Source organism: Apodemus sylvaticus, chromosome 9 (assembly GCF_947179515.1).
Source record: "Apodemus sylvaticus chromosome 9, mApoSyl1.1, whole genome shotgun sequence".
Classification (NCBI taxonomy): domain Eukaryota; kingdom Metazoa; phylum Chordata; class Mammalia; order Rodentia; family Muridae; genus Apodemus; species Apodemus sylvaticus.
The window spans coordinates 102,255,174-102,275,245 of record NC_067480.1 but is presented as its reverse complement, the minus strand read 5'-3'; the positions used below and the strand labels follow the sequence as shown (position 1 = coordinate 102,275,245).

The window sequence follows — 20,072 nt, the reverse complement described above, 5'->3', positions numbered from 1 at the left end:
TACCCAAGATACAACTCATAGACCACATGAAGCTCACAAAAAAGGAAGACCAAAGTGTGAATACTTTGGTTCTTCTTAGATGGGGGGGGGCAAAATAACCATGAGAGGAAATATAGAGACAAAGTGTGGAGCAGAGACTGAAGGAAAGACCATGCAGAAACTGGCCCCATCTGGGATCCAAACCCAGACACTATTGTGGATGCCAACAATCACTAGCTGGCAGGAGCCTGATATAGCTGTCTCCTAAACAGCTCTGCCATAGCCTGGCCAATACAGATGCAGATGCTTGCAGCTAACCATTGGACTGATCACAGGGTCCTCAATGGAGGAAATGGAGAAAGGACTGAAGAAGCTGAAGAGGTTTGCAGCCCCACAGGAAGAACAACAATATGGATCAACCAGTATCCCCTAGAGCGCTCAGGTACTTAACCACCAACCAAAGAGTACACATGGAGGGGCCCATGGTTCTATCAGCATGGAAAACAGAGGATGACCTAGGTGGACATCAATGAGAGGAGAGGCCCTTGGATCTGTGAAGGCTCATTGCCCCAGGCTAGGGGAATGCCAGGTTAGGGAAATGGGAGATCTGTAAAGATCACTGAGTAAAACATGTAGGTCAATGTATGTACTTCAGTAGCATTCTGAACGTTAAGGGACCATCACTGGCAGGGATACTCTATCAAATACCTTATCACTCTTATGTTAGATCCTGGTTCTGATGGGTATTCCCAAATATTCACAAATTCGGGGAGTCTTCTATTATTTCCAGTAGGAAGAATGAATTTCTCCAATACAGCATAAGATTGTGCTGAGAGATTCCCTTTTATGTTTTGATGACTATGCCACTTTGGAAACATTATTTAATCTCTTTGTACTCCAGAGTTCACTTTTATCAGTAATAATTTTATAACCCTCAAGTATGAAGGGCATAACCTGTGATAACTCTGTAAAGTGCCCACAATATATCATGGGCTCGACTGCTGTTAATGAGAGATTCTCCCACCAATGAAAGTACAGCCACATGGCTTGGCTTTTTAGTATTCATAAAGGTTGAAGTGCCAAGGAGGATTTCAGGTTGAAATATTCTGAGACATTAAATAGCTATACATGCCTCCCTAAGTTTCACTTGATGGTAATCAGTGTTCATAGGATGAAATATAGGCTGATTATTCATGAGGTAAGTGACATATTTGTTCTGCTTATAGATTAAGGATGAAGACAGATGATCTATGTAAGGCATCCAGTGTAGAATTATCATCAGCTTGGTAACAATCTCCATTACATAAAGTGGGTATTTTCAGGGTACGGCACAGCAAGCGGTAGAGAAATAGGTTTCTGTGTGCCACTGTTTGCAGATCTAGCACCACTCATGCATTTTTACAAATAAAATCCTCTTACAAGGCACAATTTTATCCTCTGCTCCCAATTTAGTTTATTATCATTGGCTTTTTTGACCCTTTCTTGCATAAGTGAAGTGTGAGAAAGTTTACAATGAGAACATTAATCTTCTGTCTAGTTACACAAAATTATTATTAGAATGTAGCAATTATTTTCAGACACAAGACCATCAAATGACTCATTAATTAGGGTGTATGGCACATGACACTGTTAAGTGCACTGTTATATGCCTTTGGTACAAATACTTAGATGTTACTCAACTCTGGCTTGAAACAGACACAACTTAAACTGCATACACATATTTTTTGGCTGAGTCATATTTCACATGTGTCAATAGGATTTCAGTGCTATAAGCATTGGTATTGTTCCTATTTATTTAAATACAGTAGGTTACAATGAGACTGAAAACAGCGAGATGCTGTGCCTGTCTAGCAACTGTGATTCATCATTCAAACCACAAACATTCTCCCCTGTGCTGAGTAATGTTCTTAATCCACTTAGTCCCAATGCAAGAGCTATTTCCACACACCATACTTTGGAAGTTAAGACACACATACATAACTGAGTCTGAGGAGGAAACACATACATTTACAAAAGGGATTTTTTTTTTTTTGGTCAACATGTGAGGCTACATTCATCCCAGAAACAGCATGCGACAGATGCCAGGCAAGTCTTGTATTGCTCATGGGTAAAAGCATCATAAAACATGCTTACTGTTAAACATTAGAAGTATGCAGATTTCAACCGGAGCCTCACGGAATCACCATCAGAGACTAGAGAGACATTATCCAGAAACAAATGGGAGCAGATACAGAGTGCTACAGCCAAACAGTGCTCTGGCTGTTCTGCTGAGGAGGGAGACGAACTATCAGTGAACCAGAGGGGTCAGGGACCCACCAAGATCATGGCTCACTGAAAAGCTCAATGGGAATCATGGGGTCTCTCAGAGAGCAGGGAGCCTATAAGGGTCTGACCTAGCTCCTCTGTGAAAATGCTATGGCTGGGTAGTTTGGTGTTCTTGAGTGACTCCTAAGAGTGGGATCAGGGTCTGTCCCTAATTCTTTTGCCTATGTGTGGGCTTCTTTTCTGTAAGCTAGGTTGCCTCATCCAAACCTTGATATGATGATATATGCCTGGTCTTATCCTAGCTTGTTATGCTGGCTTGACTGATGTCTCTAAGAGGCCTGCTTTTCCTAAGCAGAGGCAGAGTGGATGAGGAGTGGATCTGGAGGAGAGGGGAGGTGCTAGGAAGAGATTGGCTTGAGGGGAGCGAGGGGAAACTGGTTGGAGTATAAAATATGAGTAAAGGACACTAACATTAAAAAATTTTAAAAGTATATAGATTTCTTGTGAAACGGTGAATCAGAATTCGAATCAGGTGTCTTCCCACACCATGGCCGCAGCATATTTGAAGTGACTTGTGGCTTTATATTTTCAGACTTCCTTTTCTTGAGTTACAGACTGGACTGTGAGCGGCAGTTCCTGAGTATAAATAAAGCACAGCTCTCTAGGTTCCAGTCCTGCCTAGTCTTTTCGTCCTCCTTCCCCTGTCAACATACACGGTGTCTGTACATGGCGCAGTGAGGCAGGAAGGCAGACTTCTGACTATGGTTGTCTTAAATCTTTGCGTCTAAGGTTTTCCTCCTCCCCTAGGATCCAGGTCAACAGTCACCTTCTCTGGAAGGGGCCATCAACTTACTCTCCTGTCACACTTGCTTCTGTGGGCCTGTTCTCATGGTTCCTCGCAGAGTATCTCCCCACATCAGAGCTCTTTCAGGTTTCAAAGCTCCACCTCATCTATAGCAATGACTCTACTAATACCTAATACATATGACACTATGCTAAAATGAAGATTCACCTTCTGATTCAACGCTCCTTGGCTGGTGTACAGACATTTAAATTTTGCTTGCAGTGATTTTGATGCAGAGGGCCAAGTCACACTTTGTCAAACCGTGCAAGAGCAATGATACCGTAAGAAAGAACCTACACTAACCAAGAAGACACACACGTCTGAGCTACAGTTTTGTTTCTATACATCTCGTGCTAAGCCTCTAAGTGGTGGCCTCATTAGCATTGTTGAAGGTCGATGCCTTTGGAAATGCTGATGTGTTCCCTGCCAGGCCCCTCAGCTTCTCATCTGTTTCCTTCTGTCTCCTGGAATTCAATTTTATTGTATATTGGATAGCTAAATTCCACAACTATTGATTTGAAGTAAGCTTGGAAAATTTTAAATTCAAACACACAGGAATTTTCCATTTTTAATTTCAAATCTCCAAACTCTGCAACCAATTACTCCTTCACAAGTTTTCTGTCAGAAATAAGCAGACAGTCCAATGCCAAGCCAAAGCAACAAGAAGTTATGCCTATTTATAATTCACTAGACATGCTTAATGACTTGTATGCAAAGTTATTAGCATGTATCTTGGGCACAGATGACACTGAGGGCATTGTATAATATGCTGTGTGCACATTACTTTGACTTTCTAAAATAAAAAGAATTCTAAAATTAAGGTCTCTGTATTGCAACTATAGGATGAAAGCCTATACTTGTTTTAATCCTTGCGTGTGATATGCTTGGATATAAGATGTGTGTGTGTATATGTGTGTATGTAATATATGTATATATAAGTGTATGGTATATGTGTTATATTTATGATTCAGGGTGTAATGTGTGTTTGATAAGTATGATGTGTGAGGGGAAGTATGTGAAGTGTGCATGTATGTGTATATGTATGTGTATATGTATGTGTATATGTAATATAAGTCCACAGTATATGTGTTATATTTATGATGCATGTGTCTGATAAGTATGATGTGTGTGAGCAGAAGATGTGATGTGTGCGCATATGTATATGTAATATGAATGTATATAAGTGTGTGATATATGTCTTATATTTATGATGCATGTATATGATGTGTGTTTGATAAGTACAATGTGTGAATGGTCGTAAGTGATGCGTGTGTGATGTGTATAATATGTGTATAATTGGTAGTGGCACATAATCCCATGGCCCTCAGTGGAGTTCAGAGGATAAGCTTGAGTATTGGTTCTTTTCTTCTACCCCATGCATACCACAGCATATGTCAGGATAGTTGATTCTCAAGCTTCCAGCATTTCTTTCTCTCCTTTCCATGACATCACATACTTCTACTCACACATCATACTTATCACAGACATGCATCATAAATATAACACATATACCATGCACTTATATACACATATATTACATACACACATACATGTATGGTGCCAGGCCTTTTCGTGGGTTCTGGAGATCCAGGCTCGGGACCTCACACTTGTGTGGCCATATCCCAAGTCCTAATAAATTTGTCCTAATATAGCATATCTTTCTTTTTTTCCCTTTTTAATTATTTTTCTTTTGGTATCTCTAGAACTGTGTTTTTTAATTAACAAATGAAAATTATATTTTATAGTATATAACATAATATTTTATTCATGTATGGATATGTATACCTTATATATACGTATCCATGATGGATACATACAGCTTAGAATTATATAGCTATTAACTGAGAATTATGTACATTTATTTTCAGTGTTAGATTTTGGTAGTAGTAAGACTTGAGCATCTATTTATTATCTTCTAGCATATGTGATATGATTAGCAACTACAGACATTAGGAGGCATAGACAGTGTTTCCTGTGTATTCTTGGAGAATGTTTCCTCTAGGATCCATGATCTCAACACTCTCAGATGGTTGACTATGCTTGTAGTAGCAGACATGAATTTCTTCCCTGTGGACTGTGTGGACCACAGGTCCAATTAAACTAATCTGTTAGTTACCTCTAAGATATAAGTGTCACTATTGTACCCTTGGGCACATTCTGCCATGCTGTGATAGTCATTTGTGGGCTTTATCACTGGTTAGGACTACTGCTTATGAGTCTCACTTGGAATCTTTCACCACACCTCTGCCACGATGAGAGCTAGTACTCAGGCGGAAGGCTTGTAGTTTGTTGCAGGACTTTCCCTGTCTGATCACATTAGCGTAGTGGGAGGCCTGTGATCGGACAGGGAAAAGGAAGGCAGAGCTAGGATAGGCAGAGACAGGGAGCATCTAGGGGTAGGAGGAGGAACCTAGATGGCTGCTGACGTGTAGCTGCATGGTGTTTTCCAGCCACAAATAGTTATAATTTCACAAGGTTAGAAATATTGGGTAAAGCTTTTATCATTGTTAATTGGCTCTGAAATTACTGTATCAGCATCTTATAAATTGTGAATTTATTGTTACATAAGTCCGATTAGTGAATAAAGCTTTAAGAGTCATGACTCTACCAGATTACTGGGAATTGTGTTATGCAACCATGAGGTTGGCGGCTCCATTGAGTTACTGGGATGTGAGATCACGGACTACATGGGTTTATGGTTGAGGAAGAGCTAGTGGTTCCAGGGACAAGTGAATCAGAGCTGGTAATGCAGAGATATGGAGCAAGTGGGCTAGCTGTGGAGAGTGGCTCAGCGAGAACACACCAGCGCTGGCTAGAGCGTGAGGGCGAAGTCTGACACCACAGAGAGTTGGTGGGCTTGCTTTTTAATATTTTCTGCAACAGTAGTTAAGCTCCACTTCAGTGCCATCATCGGTCTGGTGTGTGGCACCCTCAGCAGTAGGGTCTTACCTTCTTGTTCTGGTAGGGAACCGAGGGCAAAGGCGGTGGCCTAGACTGTTTGGGGGGAACTCTTAAATTCTCTTGTACAATAATTTTAAGGGAGATTTCCTGTGCTTGGGACTGAATAGTACAGATAGCCTGTGTCTCTTTGATGAGGCAACTGTCAAACCACGTGGCATGACTTTATTTAATATATATGGAATATATAATTCATAATGTATATTCTAAATTATATAGAAAGATAATCAGTAGCTCTCCCCACTCATTTTTCCCATTTCCCCCTCCACAGCCCTTGTATCCTGCTAACTTCTATTCTAAAGACGTGGAGTTATGGTCAACAGGTAAATAAGAACATGCAGCATTTATCTTTCTGTTTCTGAATGACCTTACACAGACTCATATTTTCTGGTTCTGCCTCTACACCTAGAATATGTCAGAATTTCACTTTTCTTTATAGCTGAATAAAATTACATTATATATACATGCTAAATTTTCCTTATCCATCCATCAAGCAAAGGACATTGAGGTTCTTTCCATTTCCTAGCTATTGTAAATAGACCAAAAATGAACATAGCTATAATATGAACATAGCTAAGTATCTGCAGATAAATATATCTAATCCTCTGGGCTTGTGCTACAGAGTAATATAATTGATTGCATGGTAGATTTACTTTTGTAATTTCAAAATCATAACAAAAAAAGTATGTGTTGTGCTTCAGTGTATCACATCAGTTTAGTGCAAAAACAGTTTTAAATTTAATTTTCTTTAGTTTTTGAGAACTTTATAATGTGCATGCAATGCAATTTGATCACATCTATCCTGGCTCTCCGTCTAACTTCTCGCTTGTTTCGCTTCTGCATCCCTGCACCCTGACTTCATGTTTTCTTTGTAACTCACAGTGTGCTGCCACTATATGCAGAGGTGTAGAACTATCCACTGGAGCACTGACAACCTATTCTGGACCTGAAGAAAACTGCTCTTCCTCGCCCAGCAGCCATTTTGTCCAAAAACTCTCCTGAAGGGAATTTGAGTTTCTGAGCCTGTCACCCCATTCTTACTAAAACATCAGTTGGCTTCATCTTGTGCAGGTCTCGTGCAGGTAGCCTTAGTTGGTGTGAGGTCATGACAACATCATGCCCAGAAGACACAATTTGCAGTAGTCTCTATTTACCTCTGGCTCTTACTATATTTTCTATTTTCATACATAATTTCATCCCCAAACCAAAGATAAGCTTGGAGATGGGGTCTTAGTTTTCATGAAAATCTAGAACTCTGCCAAATGCTTTCTTAGTCCTTGATAATGTGTTGAGCCCTTCCTAGCATTTCCAGGAATGCGTTTCTCAGCCGTAAGTACTTTATAATTGGTACTCTGGAAGTACATGTGGCTCTTTAGTAGTAAATTACACTCCAATTTCTTTGTCTTTTCCCTAGCTTCGCTTTACCCATCAGAAAAATCCCAGCAGAGCATCAGTTCCTGAAAGCCTTGTGGTACTGCCTCTTACTCGCCACAGGAGAGCAACTCAGGTTCTCTCACATTCTCTCATATTCTGGTTTCTAGCACATTATATATTAGCTTGTTTTCTCCCTGACCATGCACATACATTGCCCTGATCTCTATGACACATTTTGCAGAGCATTTAATGCTTTAAATGGTAACTCTGAATGAATCATTATAACCATGGCCTTGGAAGTAGTATCTGTACATTGATTTTGTTTTTTATACTCAGTTGTTGTGTACAGTAGAAATTAGAAAATAGTGGACATAATATTTAGTTTAATTCACAAAGTTTTTAATGTCTTTCTAGATATCATCAGCATCTAAATATACTATGCTGTTATTAAATAACTGATGTACCAGGCTATGTTTTTAAAACATGTGGTTTGAGTGACCCATTTGGCATGATGAACTGCCACACTGTGAGGAAACCTGGGGTGACAAAAAGGCTGATAATGAACACTCTACACAATAGTTCCATTTCTGGTGCTGAAGAAGCATTTAATCAGAGGCAATCTCCTGATAACTCCAGTGTTCTGTCACTGAGACTACTGGCCTCTACGCCATCCCAGACACAGTGGGACTGAGGAAAGCCATGGCTATACCTTGATGAAATTCCTAATGAACAAAATCTATATTTTTGTTTTTAATGTCACTATCTCTCAAGTGTTTTTCTTTTTTTCTAATGTACAAACAGTGGTTAAAAGCCCAGATTCCTTTGGTCCTTTGAGGCCTCAGTGTAGATGAATTTGAGGGTGAGGAGGCAGGAGTGGGTCAGAGAGTGGGGGAACACCCTCAGAGAAGCAGGGGCAACAGGGATGGGATAGAGAGGTTAGGTTTGGGGGCGGGGGGAGACAGGGAAAGGGGATAACATTTGAAATGTAAATAAAAAAGAAAAACTTTTCCCCCACAAAAAGTTAAAAAAAAATTCAGTTTCCACCTTTTATTCAGAAGAGCCAAATAAAGACTAGAACCCTTGGCCAACTTCATCATCATAAGGGCCACATGGCTCTAGCATTCTATGTTTGAACAAAGGGTTTGTTCACAGCATTTGCCGCTCCTTATTTTATATTTTGACACGCATATATTCAGCTACAATCCTTACTTTTCCATGTGTTGTTTCACTATATGCTAAATAGATTTCTTTCTATTTGTTGATTATTTTATTTTTGGTAATATCACGCTTCCCCACCTACCACTTAAACAAGGTTTTCACCTCACCTGACCATCAGGATGCATCCTTTCCAACACACTGGGTTTTTGAGAGTTTATGCTGATTTAGTACTACTAATTTCTGGAGCTCTGAGTGTGTGGGGTTTGCCCATCCACTCTCAAGTTTCCTCTTGAGGAGTGTCTCTAATTCTAAATTAACCCAGTGAGATCTCTTAATCTCCATAGAAGAGTGAGCAAGTTTTACTAAAACTGGGACATCCGGATTTTGTGGAAGACTGATCCTTCATGCGACTAAGGACAACATAGTTTCTAATTGGTACTATTAAAGTGATGTAGATAGGTTTTTTTGCAAGCAGTCTAGTTATTGTGAACATTAAGTTTAAATGAATGAAAAATGGTTATCAAAAATATATACTGACTGATTTCCTTTATATTTATGCTGTGTCTCTATGGTACATATCTGAAATAAGGATTCAAAAGATAACAAGTACATCAAGAAACTTGAGTTTCATTCAAAAAATATGAAACTTACATTTTATTCATGTGGAAATTTTTAGATAGCGTAAATATACAAATGACCTGTGCAATAGCTAGGGGAAGCCAGATCAAATTCAATAATCCTATAAATTTAATAGTATCATGGGTTCTGGCAAAGTGAATTGAATTTTAAAGTGGAGGTGAACAGTTTTACAGTGAATGGCGACACCTACAAGAAAAGGACAAGCAGTTATCTACCTAATATAATAACAATAACCCTTATTAATGTACAGTGGGTTTTACACTCTCAGGTCTTTATTAGAAGGATTTCCGTAAATGCAGCACCTTAATCTCACAGCCTGACAAAATGATTAAATAATTTGATTTTCTCATGTTTAGAAGAACTTTTCAGTTTGAGTTTTTTTGAAGCCGGAAGGTAAAGCCCTTTATTCTTATGAGATGCATGTCCCCCCTGTTTTGTTCTGGTGTGTATTGGCATTTATGATCCAGCTCAAAGGTCCAGGCAGTATTTATCAGTCTTCATATCTAAGGCTGTAGACGTAACACATATGGGTTTGAATTTACTGTTGGAATTAACTACAATTAGAAATCAGTGCCTTTGTCATAGTTTGCAGTGAGGGAGATAAACACCCTAACATGAGCATGGAGTTCCTACTTCATTGGCTCTGATGAAATGCCAATGGTAAGCAGACTCTGAGCAAAAACATGCTAATTCCTATCCTTAGCGCAAAGAACTTTTAAAAGTTGGTCTTAGAATGTGATTGTCTATTTACTCTGCATTTCATGTGTTCCCTGTACCTTTCAAAGAAGTAATGAATGTTTTCAAAACTGCAAAAGAAAGTCATTTAGAACCTCAATACAAGGATGACTGTTTCTATTACAATTTCATGCCATTGTTAGAACCTTGGAACAGCTGACATGGATCCTTACAATTCCTAGTTATTTTAAGTATATTCCTTTTGGATGTCCTAATGGGTCTCCTCCATTAACCTTCTCAAAGCCCTCAATCCTTCTAGCATGGATTCTATTGGGAGGATGACTAGTGGCCTCTCCATCTCCTGCTTCCTAAAGTGTCAAAATGGTGGGAACCATGGAGAGACACCATGGAGAAGACACTCGTGCTTCAATATTTTACCAGTTCTTTAGCTCTTCCTTCCCACTCTGAAGTGAAGGTGTCAGTTCATGTCTGGTGGCTTCACCTATGGGGTTCTTTATCTCCCTTTAATTTCACATGTGGTTGAAGAACAATTCAGTTATAGGAGTCTTGACCTCTCAGATGAATGAACTCTTCCTTTTGGCAATCTGCCAGTGAAAATCCCCATACTACATACACCTCTCTGGAAGTACCTTAAGTGTCTCATCCATCGTGCAGAGCAGACATTGTACAGTGACCATTATAGGCAATCATACAAATGGATCTTTTACACTAAGAAATTATAAAACTTAGTATTTACACCTAAATCAAAACCTCAGACCTGATCTTTTAATTTTCATTTGTGGCAAGAGCACTTATATCTAAGTAAATGAAACTTATATTCCCATGTCAATGACTTGCTTTGATATAGATTTTTTTTAATATTGAGAAAGGTTAACAAAATATTCACAAAAATGTGTGATTTTGCTTTTTTAGAAAGATGATCTCTGAAAATGTTAACATCTCAAGGGGTGATATAAATTTGGCAAATGGCATAAAAGATTGGTTCAGGTGTTAAGGTGCTAAGGTGTTAAGGTGTTAAACTTAGGATGTAAGTGGTTTTAAACCAAAGGCTTCTCAAATGTGAGTCACCGTGGAAACAGCAGTTGAAGTTCTGTACTTTGGAGATTGTGTAATAACTCTGAGCTCTGTTCTTTCACTTTTTCTACTAGGCCTAGATCAAGAGAAAAGATGGTTGGATATCCTTATAATGTTATTATGCTCAGCAGTCATTAATGCCATTCAATAAGCTGTCTCCCAACATAGTTTGGTACAGAACCTTTTCTGATCCATTTGAAAAGTTTCAGAATTCATGGTGCCTTATACAACGAGGGGCTAATTATACTGTTCCATCTTTTGAACTCCAGTGAACCTTTACAGCTGTTACCTTGTGAACGCCCTTGGAATTTGTGCTGAGGATAATACAATGGTACTGGTATGGTAGCACATGGCTTCTGCTTCAGGATTCTTACAACTCTATATTTATCAGCTGACTAGCCATCCAAACAAGCCCCTTTTATTACTGAAAACTGTACATATCCTATTTAGTTCCAGAATTCAATGTTAGCATTTCTTCTGATCTTGATTTTAACAAAACAAATATGATTTTTATCTACCCAAAATACTCAAATTGTTGACAAATGCTGGAGTCATGTTTCAAGTATTTCTTACTTTATTTCTTTTACTTCTTTATTTCAAATCTTATATCATTTTCTTTTCTTTCTTTTTCTTTCTTTCTTTTTTTTTTTTTTTTTACTAATTCTAAATGTCTTTTTTTCTTGGTTTCAGTAATGTATAACATATATTCAATAGTGAAAGCATAAAAGCCATTGTGAAATTCCATTCCTTTCATGTTGATTGGCTGATCTGACTATATGGTAGGCCACTGAGTTTCAGTCTTTGGGTCTGGTTAATTTTATGTCTTTTATTTGTAATATTTTTCTTTCATATAATAAAATTTTAAAGAAAGTCTTACAACAATAGTTCAATTAAGGAGTCATGTCTTAGAAAAAAATCTGAAGCAATTCTTGAGAAAATGAACTTCATTTCACACCATTTTATTTTAAAAGGCTCCTCAGAGAAATCATTAGCAGAAAATATTATATCACCATTTAAAAATTAAGTATTGTCTCTCCTATACTGTTATGTATCCACTCTCACTTAGTAAGTGCTTATTTAAACAGACTTTTGGGATGATGGAATGAATTCTGGTGCCTTCTTCAGACCACACTGCCAGTTTGTCACTGAGCTGCTACATCTTGAACCATTCTGAGTGGGTATAGCCAGGCAACACAGATTTAGGTTAACCCAAATTTCATCTTCCAACATGGAGGCAGTCTGGTGAAGTTTTATAGTTTTACAGAATGAAGAAAGTTATACATCAAATCAAGTTCCAAATGTATTGTGAATATACAACAATGGCAGTATAGCAGGGCAAGGGTAGCATTCCTATAGGCCCAGGATGTCATCTGATGACATTCCAGCCAGCTGAATTGTTAAGTATACCTTATTCTCAGATGTTCCAATAGAAATAATGTAATGCTGACTATTTAATACATTTGGCAATAAATTCTCCAGTGTTCTCCCTTACTAGTACATATTGATATTATACTAACTAAAATCTTAATACTGTTTTATGAAATAATGGTTCTTACACTGATGAATTTATTCAAACTTGTTGAAAAGTGTCCTCTCTGCCTCTCTGTTTCTCTATCTCTGTTTCTCATCTCTTCTCTTTCTTTTTCTTACTATGTAGCCCTGGTTGGTTTGTGACTCATTAATTATATAGGCCAGCATGACTGTATTATGTATGAATTCTCTTGCAAGATTTTGTATTACTGAATGATATTTGACAAAACAGAAATTTATGATTATTACACATTATAGCATTAGAATTATTATTAATTTTAGTACCTGTTTCCCTTACTTTAATTAGTAAGGACTTATGTCAACATAAACATTCCCAATTTAGGCCAGTGCTTGAAGATAAGGAAAGCTCAATGCTGGATTTGTGTTACCACCCCTCAAACGGTTAAGAGTATCTCGAAGTTCCCGGAAACAATTCATGCTATTTTATGGACTGTTTATTATGGTTTCCCACTGTAGTTGGGATGCGTGTGACAATGTTGCTGAAGACAATACACACTTTGGTCATAGGATTTGAAGAAATAAAGGTAATAGCCAGGCATCTTCCTCCTTGTTCTTGAGTTTTCATAGCATTGGGAGGGGATCTAGGCTGTTTCAGCATAGCAACCCTAACTAGGACAGTGGGTGAAAGAAAATGTCCATCTGTGTGCAATATCCATCAGTGTATGTTTTACTCCAAAGAATGGAATCCTGCTACATGCATGAAAATGAACAGACATGGAGATTATCATATCAAGTGAACTATGACACAGTCAGAGACAGACAGTCCTTATTTTCTGAATCATGTAGAAACTGAAATAGCAACGAAAAACCCTCAAAGTGGAAGAGGATCTATTGGGGTCTTGGAAATGGAGCAGGAAGGGAGGAAGCAAAAGGAAAGAGGGAAGAAGGAAGAACCGTTACTTTCCATGACAGACACATTGGTAGGAATGCCACAGTGAATCTCACTAATGATAAATACATGTGAATTTTCATGAGAAAGGAAAAATGGTGAACTACAGTATCTACTAACGTGGACACTTCAGAGCTCCCAGAGACTAAGCCATCAACCAAAGAGCATACATGGGCTAGTCCCCACCCCCTGACACATATGTAGCACAGAAATGGCTTGTCTGCCTCAGTGGCAGAGGATGTGCCTAATCCTGTAGAGACTTGATGTCTCAGGGAAGGGGGATGCTGGGGAGTATGAGGTGGAAGTTGGTGCATGAGGGGGGTTGGTGGGTGGATGGGTGAGGGAGATGGGTGTGTGTGGGAGCACCCTCTCCAAGGCAAAGGGGAGTGGAGATGGGATGAGAACTCTGGGAGGGGGGGACCGGGAAAGAGGACAACATTTGGAATGTAAATAAATAAACTATTTTAATAAAAAAAATTTTAAAAAGAGAAAGAAAGGTTGTTGTTTTTTTTTTATATGACATTGTAGAAAGGGCAAGAATACAGCAATAAAGCCAACTTGTGTATTTCATAGTGTGTTAAGGGAAAGGAAAGTCTAGGATAACAAATATCATTGCCAAGAGAAGCTTTGGGGCTGATGGGATGCTCCACGTATATGATATTTATGGGGCTTGTTGCCCTGTGGATGACATTTGTGATCCTCTCACAGGGGGAGCTCTAATTGGGTAAGTTTTATCAGTTGTAAGCAGTATCTCACTAAATTCGACTTTCAAGTAGTACAGATTCATCAACATTACAAATTCCAGGTCAATGCAAAGAGATATTCGACAATTTACAGATGTTGATGAGAAAGAAGAGGAGTATCTTTTATCCCAGGAGCTACTTTTTCAATTGCCTATTTTCAGCTTATCAATAACATTTCCTTGTGATTTGCTTTATAAACAAAAAATTACAGGTTTGTAAAACATGTCACATGGAGCAAGCTTTGTTAATTGAATCAGAAGTTCATTAATATAGTTTCTAAACACAGTGGTGCTTAGTTGAGTGTAAGACTCTCTAGTGAGTTCACTGGTATACTCACTCTTCCTCAGGTTACACGGTATTGTGTCCATGCTTGCAATTATAGAGTTACTATATTTTATATTTTATCTCTTATGGTTTAGTAAGCAATTTGATAATTTAGGAAGGTAATGGAGATTAAATCCATTGCTTGAAACCCTCATATAATGTAACTATAAATCACATGGGTATTATAAAATAGAGCAGAGATAACACCTGAAAATGTGATTTGCTAGCAAATGCCTTACCTTTGTGTTGGGGTCACGTAGCTATTATCATACGTTTCATAGGTCTGGTCATCATATTCACCCCCATAGCCATCATCGTACCCCTGAAATAGTAAGAAAACATAATATTTTTAACTAATCAGTCCGCTTTGATTTAATTATATTTTCTAAGAATTTATATACCATTAAGTTTGGGTTCATTTTTATGCTTGATATTATTTGTATATTTTTTACAGTTTCCACATAATCCTGAAAAATAGTTTTTTTTTCCTTTTCCCTTTTTGTGGCTTTGTGTGCTATTTTTTAATAGAATGAAAGAATATGAAGTTGTGTGGATAAGGAAGATATGGGTTCTCCTCCTGGGAGGAGTTGGAAGAGGAGAAAGAAGATGAAGAAAACATTTTCATATACATATGATATATATATATATATAATAAAATATGAAGTATATATAAAAGATTTAGTACTTGTTAAATAAGCTCAGTCTACCAATGACATAAACACTTACTGTAAGATGCATTTACAATTTTGATATATAATAAAGATAAGTTAAGAAATTAAAATCTAATCCTTCATTTTCAGAATTCCATGTGTGAGAGACACAAAGAGATAGCTCTTCTGGCAGAGGACTTTATGTTCAGGTCCCATCATGCACACTGGGTGTAACACCAGTTCAGGGGGCTCTGGCATCTTCTGGCCTCAGTGGTACCTGTACTCATGTGCATATAATAGACACCTCCATACACACAGACACAGATAACACACATAGACAAAATTGCAAATGAATAATTACAACAAAAATATAGGTATCTAGGAACACTAGCCTAATAGTAGTGTAAAGTATTGGTGGCAGTCCTACTCAAAATATTGTTTTCTCCTAATAACCATCATTTTTATTAAGACAGAAAACACAGTACAGGGTGATTAAATTGTGATCAGGTTTCAGGTTGTGAATGTGGAGTCATTATTTAAAAGGTACATAAATAAATGAACAAATGAATAAAAGGAGAGAGGAAAAGGAGAGTGTGATTGAAGAACTCTTAGTTTGTTATAAACTTTATCGTTTTTAAATCTGGTAAGCAATGTGGTGTACCAAGTTTGATGAAATCACACTGACAAATTTCCTGGAGATTTGTCATTCTGGAGTGTGCAAGCAGGCTAGCAATTCCATGTTGCAGCTATCAATCATTCTGCGCGAGAGAGATTCAGTTTAATGTCCCTTAATGGTCATCGACTTTAAACCCTATCAATTCACTGGGGCTACTCCCCAGGTCTGCCTCCAGGTCTTTGCTGTAGCAATTTTCTCCCTGAAATATTCTTACACCATACCCTACCAGTTCATACCTTCACTTTCCTCTGGGGACTTACAAATCTCTTAAGTCTTGTGCCAAAAACCAAAAATGAAAATTGCAAGTTGTAAAATTTTTCACACTCATCTTGAATAATTTTTTAAAAAATTTTATTAATCAGAACACTAGTATTTTATTACTGAAGGGTTTATTTTAATGTTTGAAAATTGATGTTTCCTTATTTCCATCTGTTTTCTTTATTTGATGCTATTATACATCACATATTCTGAGATTAAATTCTGTGTTATTAATTATCTCATTCATTTTTCTGTCATATATTTTTGCATGAAATATGAAAGACTTCCTCCATGTAATTTTTAATTATGCTACTTTAGCTATCTTTGATTTTTAAGTGAAATATTCCAAAGTTATCTTCAGAGAAGTATTCATGAAATAAAGTATGCAATTAAAATTAAGATCCTTTATGGTAAAATAAAGGATTTATACCTGGATTATTTCAAAAGCACTAAAGGCTGTGTCAACAAGATGGGAATTATTTTTCCAGTGAGCAATGCTCTTTCAGCCCTTCCTGATATTTTTATTGTACTCTGGTTCACAGAGATAGGTAGATCTGATGGTGGGTTAATTTTCCTAATTTCCTTGTGTAGTCCCACAGGCTCAAACTCACAGAGGTGCCCCTCCCTTCTTGCTTCATGATCCACCATGCCTGGCTCTTATGCCCTCTTTACCATAGTTTCCTTAAAATAGGTTCACCTTTTCCGAATTTCACCTTCTTTTTTTTTTTTTATTTGATATATTTTTTATTTACATTTCAAATGATTTCCCCTTTTCTGGCTCCCCACTTCCCAAAAATCCCATAAGCCCTCTTCCCTCCCCCTATTCCCCCATCCACCCCTTCCCACTTCCCTCTTCTGATATTGCCCTATACTGCTGTACTGAGTCTTTCAAGAACCAGGGGCCACTCCTCCGATCCTCTTGGACATCATTTAATATGTGGATTATGTCTTGGGTATTCCATGTTTCAAGGCTAATATCCATTTATCAGTGAGTGCATACCATGATTGAGCTTTTGAGACTGGGTTACCTCATTTAATATAATGTTCTCCAGCTCCATCCATTTGTCTAAGAATTTCATGAATTCATTGTTTCTAATGGCTGAATAGTACTCTATTGTGTAAATATACCACATTTTTTTGTATCCATTCCTCCATTGAGGGACACCTGGGTTCTTTTCAGCTTCTGGCTATTACAAACAGGGATGCTACGAACATAGTGGAACAAGTGTCCTTATTGCATGCCAGGGAATCCTCTGGGTATATGCCCAGGAGTGGTATAGCAGGGTCCTCTGGAAGTGTCATGCCCAGATTTCTGAGGAACTTCCAGACTGATTTCCAGAGTGGTTGTACCTTCTGGCAATCCCACCAACAGTGGAAGAGTGTTCCTCTTTCTCCACATCCTCGCCAATACCTGCTGTCTCCTGAGTTTTTAACCTTAGCCATTCTGTATGACCGATGTGGCTCTACTGAGCTGCCAAAAAGTAGACCCTGTCCACAAGAGACATGGAGAGAATGATTTGCTCATGTAGGAACAAATGGTGGATACTCAATTCCTTGCATGTGCCAGTGTCAGTGAAACTAGTCAGAATGGCTAAGATTAAAAATTCAGGAGACAGCAGGTGTTGGCGAGGATGTGGAGAAAGAGGAACACTCCTCCACTGCTGGTGGGGTTGCAAATTGGTACAACCACTCTGGAAAGCAGTCTGGCGGTTCCTCCGAAAACTGGGCACCTCACTTCCAGAAGATCCTGCTATACCACTCCTGGGCATATACCCAGAAGATTCCCCACCATGTAATAAGGATACATGTTCCACTATGTTCATAGCAGCCCTATTTATAATTGCCAGAAGCTGGAAAGAACCCAGGTGTCCCTCAATAGAAGAGTGGATGCAAAAAAATGTGGTATATATACACAATGGAGTACTATTCAGCCATTAGAAACAATGAATTCATGAAATTCTTAGGCAAATGGGTGGAGCTGGAGAACATCATACTAAGTGAGGTAACCCAGACTCAAAAGATGAATAATGGTATGCACTCACTAATAAGTGGATACTAACCTAGAAAACTGGAATATCCAAAGCATAATCCACACATCAAATGAGGTAGAAGAAGAATGGAGGAGTGGCCCCTTGTTCTGGAAAGACTCAGTGAAGCAGCATAGGGCAAAACCAGAACGGGGAAGTGGGAAGGGGTGGCTGGGAGGACAGGGGGAAAGAAGGGGGCTTATGCGACTTTCGGGGAGTGGGGGGCTAGAAAAGGGGAAATTATTTGAAATGTAAATAAAAAATATATCGAATAATAAAAAAAGTCTTTTCTGGCCTTGAATTCACATAGGTCTGTATTGTCTTCTATGAGTTTTGAGCTTTCCCTTTTGCTCTTAGTCTGTAACTCTGGCTTTCACTGAATTTCACCTTCTTGTTGAAATATTTCCACAGTAATTTCTACTGTGAGGATACGTGAGAGATTATCTTTCTCTCTCCAGTTTCTTTTATATTCCATCTTCTCCCTAATCTACCTTTTGTTTAGGGACAGAAGTTGAAAATTTTAAATTGTACAAAAATGATAAACTGATAACAGATAATAGAAACTCACCTACCCTTTACCTGCTTATTTGCAAATTGTTGCCATCTTACCTTTTTGTATTATTATATGTTTTATATATTATATGGTATTACATATTATATACACACATATTTTTAAATCATTTGCAACCCAATTCTTGAAACATAGATAAGCTATACTATCAATAATAACCATAATCTAATAATGGTCTTACCTGATTTTGTGAGAAAAGACATAGTTTATTGCTTCTTAGTAATAAACATTATTTAGAAAAAAATTAGCTAAAAATTTAGAGGCATATTTTAATGCTTTCAAGATTATTCATGTAGTTTCAGACACACAACAAAATACATCACTTGATAAAATTCTTGAAGTTATCATATTGTTGTTGTAGATAAGTGTGACAGTTTGAATGTGAATGCCCCCCCCCACACACACACATCTAGGCTCATAGATTTGAATGCTAAGTCACCAGAAAATGACACCATATAGGCTTAGGAGGTGGGCCTTTTCAAAATAGTGTATCACTGGTGGTGGGTTTTGAGGTCCCAAAAGCCTAAGATAGGCTCAGTATCTCTCTCATACTGCTGCCAGTGGATCCAGCTGTAGAGCTCTGAGCTATTTCTCCAGCACAGTGTCTGTCTGCATGCTGCCATGCACCCAGTTATAAAGACAATGGGCGAAATTTCTGAAATTATAATCCAGCTCTCATTAAATGCTTTTCTTCATAAGAGTTGCCTGTGTCATAGTATGCCTCTTCACAGCAATGGAGCACTAAGATAGCTGGGGAGACATGTTCCTCTGTATGCTAACAAAATGTTAAGAATGGAATAGTGGAAATAAGTTTGGGGAAATCATTTTCAAATCAAAATTTGTAAGGTCTGATTTTAATGTTTTCTGTTTCTACTACTGATGTTGAGAATTTCTTTTGCTTTTATATGATAGAGATTTTAATTTCTTTCCCATTTTAGATGCCTTTCCAATTGTTGGTAGCCTTTCTCTTTGTCTGTTCTTTTATTAGGTTTTAGTTGGCATGCATTAGCTTCTCTGTGTTACTGATATCTAGTGTCTTAATTCTACAGATGCCCTCAACACACACTGCTCAAAGGCAGCCTCCTGTAACCACCTTCCCCAACCCTGTCTATTTGCTGTGAGTCACAGGCACACATCCATGTGGACTGTCTTAATATATGAGGTTATGTGCAGTAGTTGTGTCTCTGTGCTGGCTTATTTAAGTTAATATCTTCCAGTTACACCCATTTTGCCGCAACTGACAAGATGGCATTCTTATGAATAGTTAATGAATGATAGTGCTTCATATGTGGGGCTCTAACTTTTCATTGTGGTCTGCTCCTGCAGATTTCTCTTGATTGTGTTGGATGCATAATCTAAATCTAAATAGTTCTTTTAATCTAGAGTCTTATACTCT

The 20,072-nt window shown here is 38.0% G+C and overlaps 1 protein-coding gene across 1 annotated transcript in view; it reads right to left on the bottom strand.

Annotated features, from left to right (window-relative positions):
* The window catches only part of Khdrbs2 (KH RNA binding domain containing, signal transduction associated 2), a 471,528-nt gene that overhangs the window by 22,857 nt on the left and 428,599 nt on the right, over window positions 1-20,072 (bottom strand). The window contains exon 7 of the mRNA XM_052192875.1: window positions 14,734-14,816. Coding sequence (XP_052048835.1) covers window positions 14,734-14,816 — 83 coding nt within the window. The remainder of the gene's footprint in view (window positions 1-14,733; window positions 14,817-20,072) is intronic.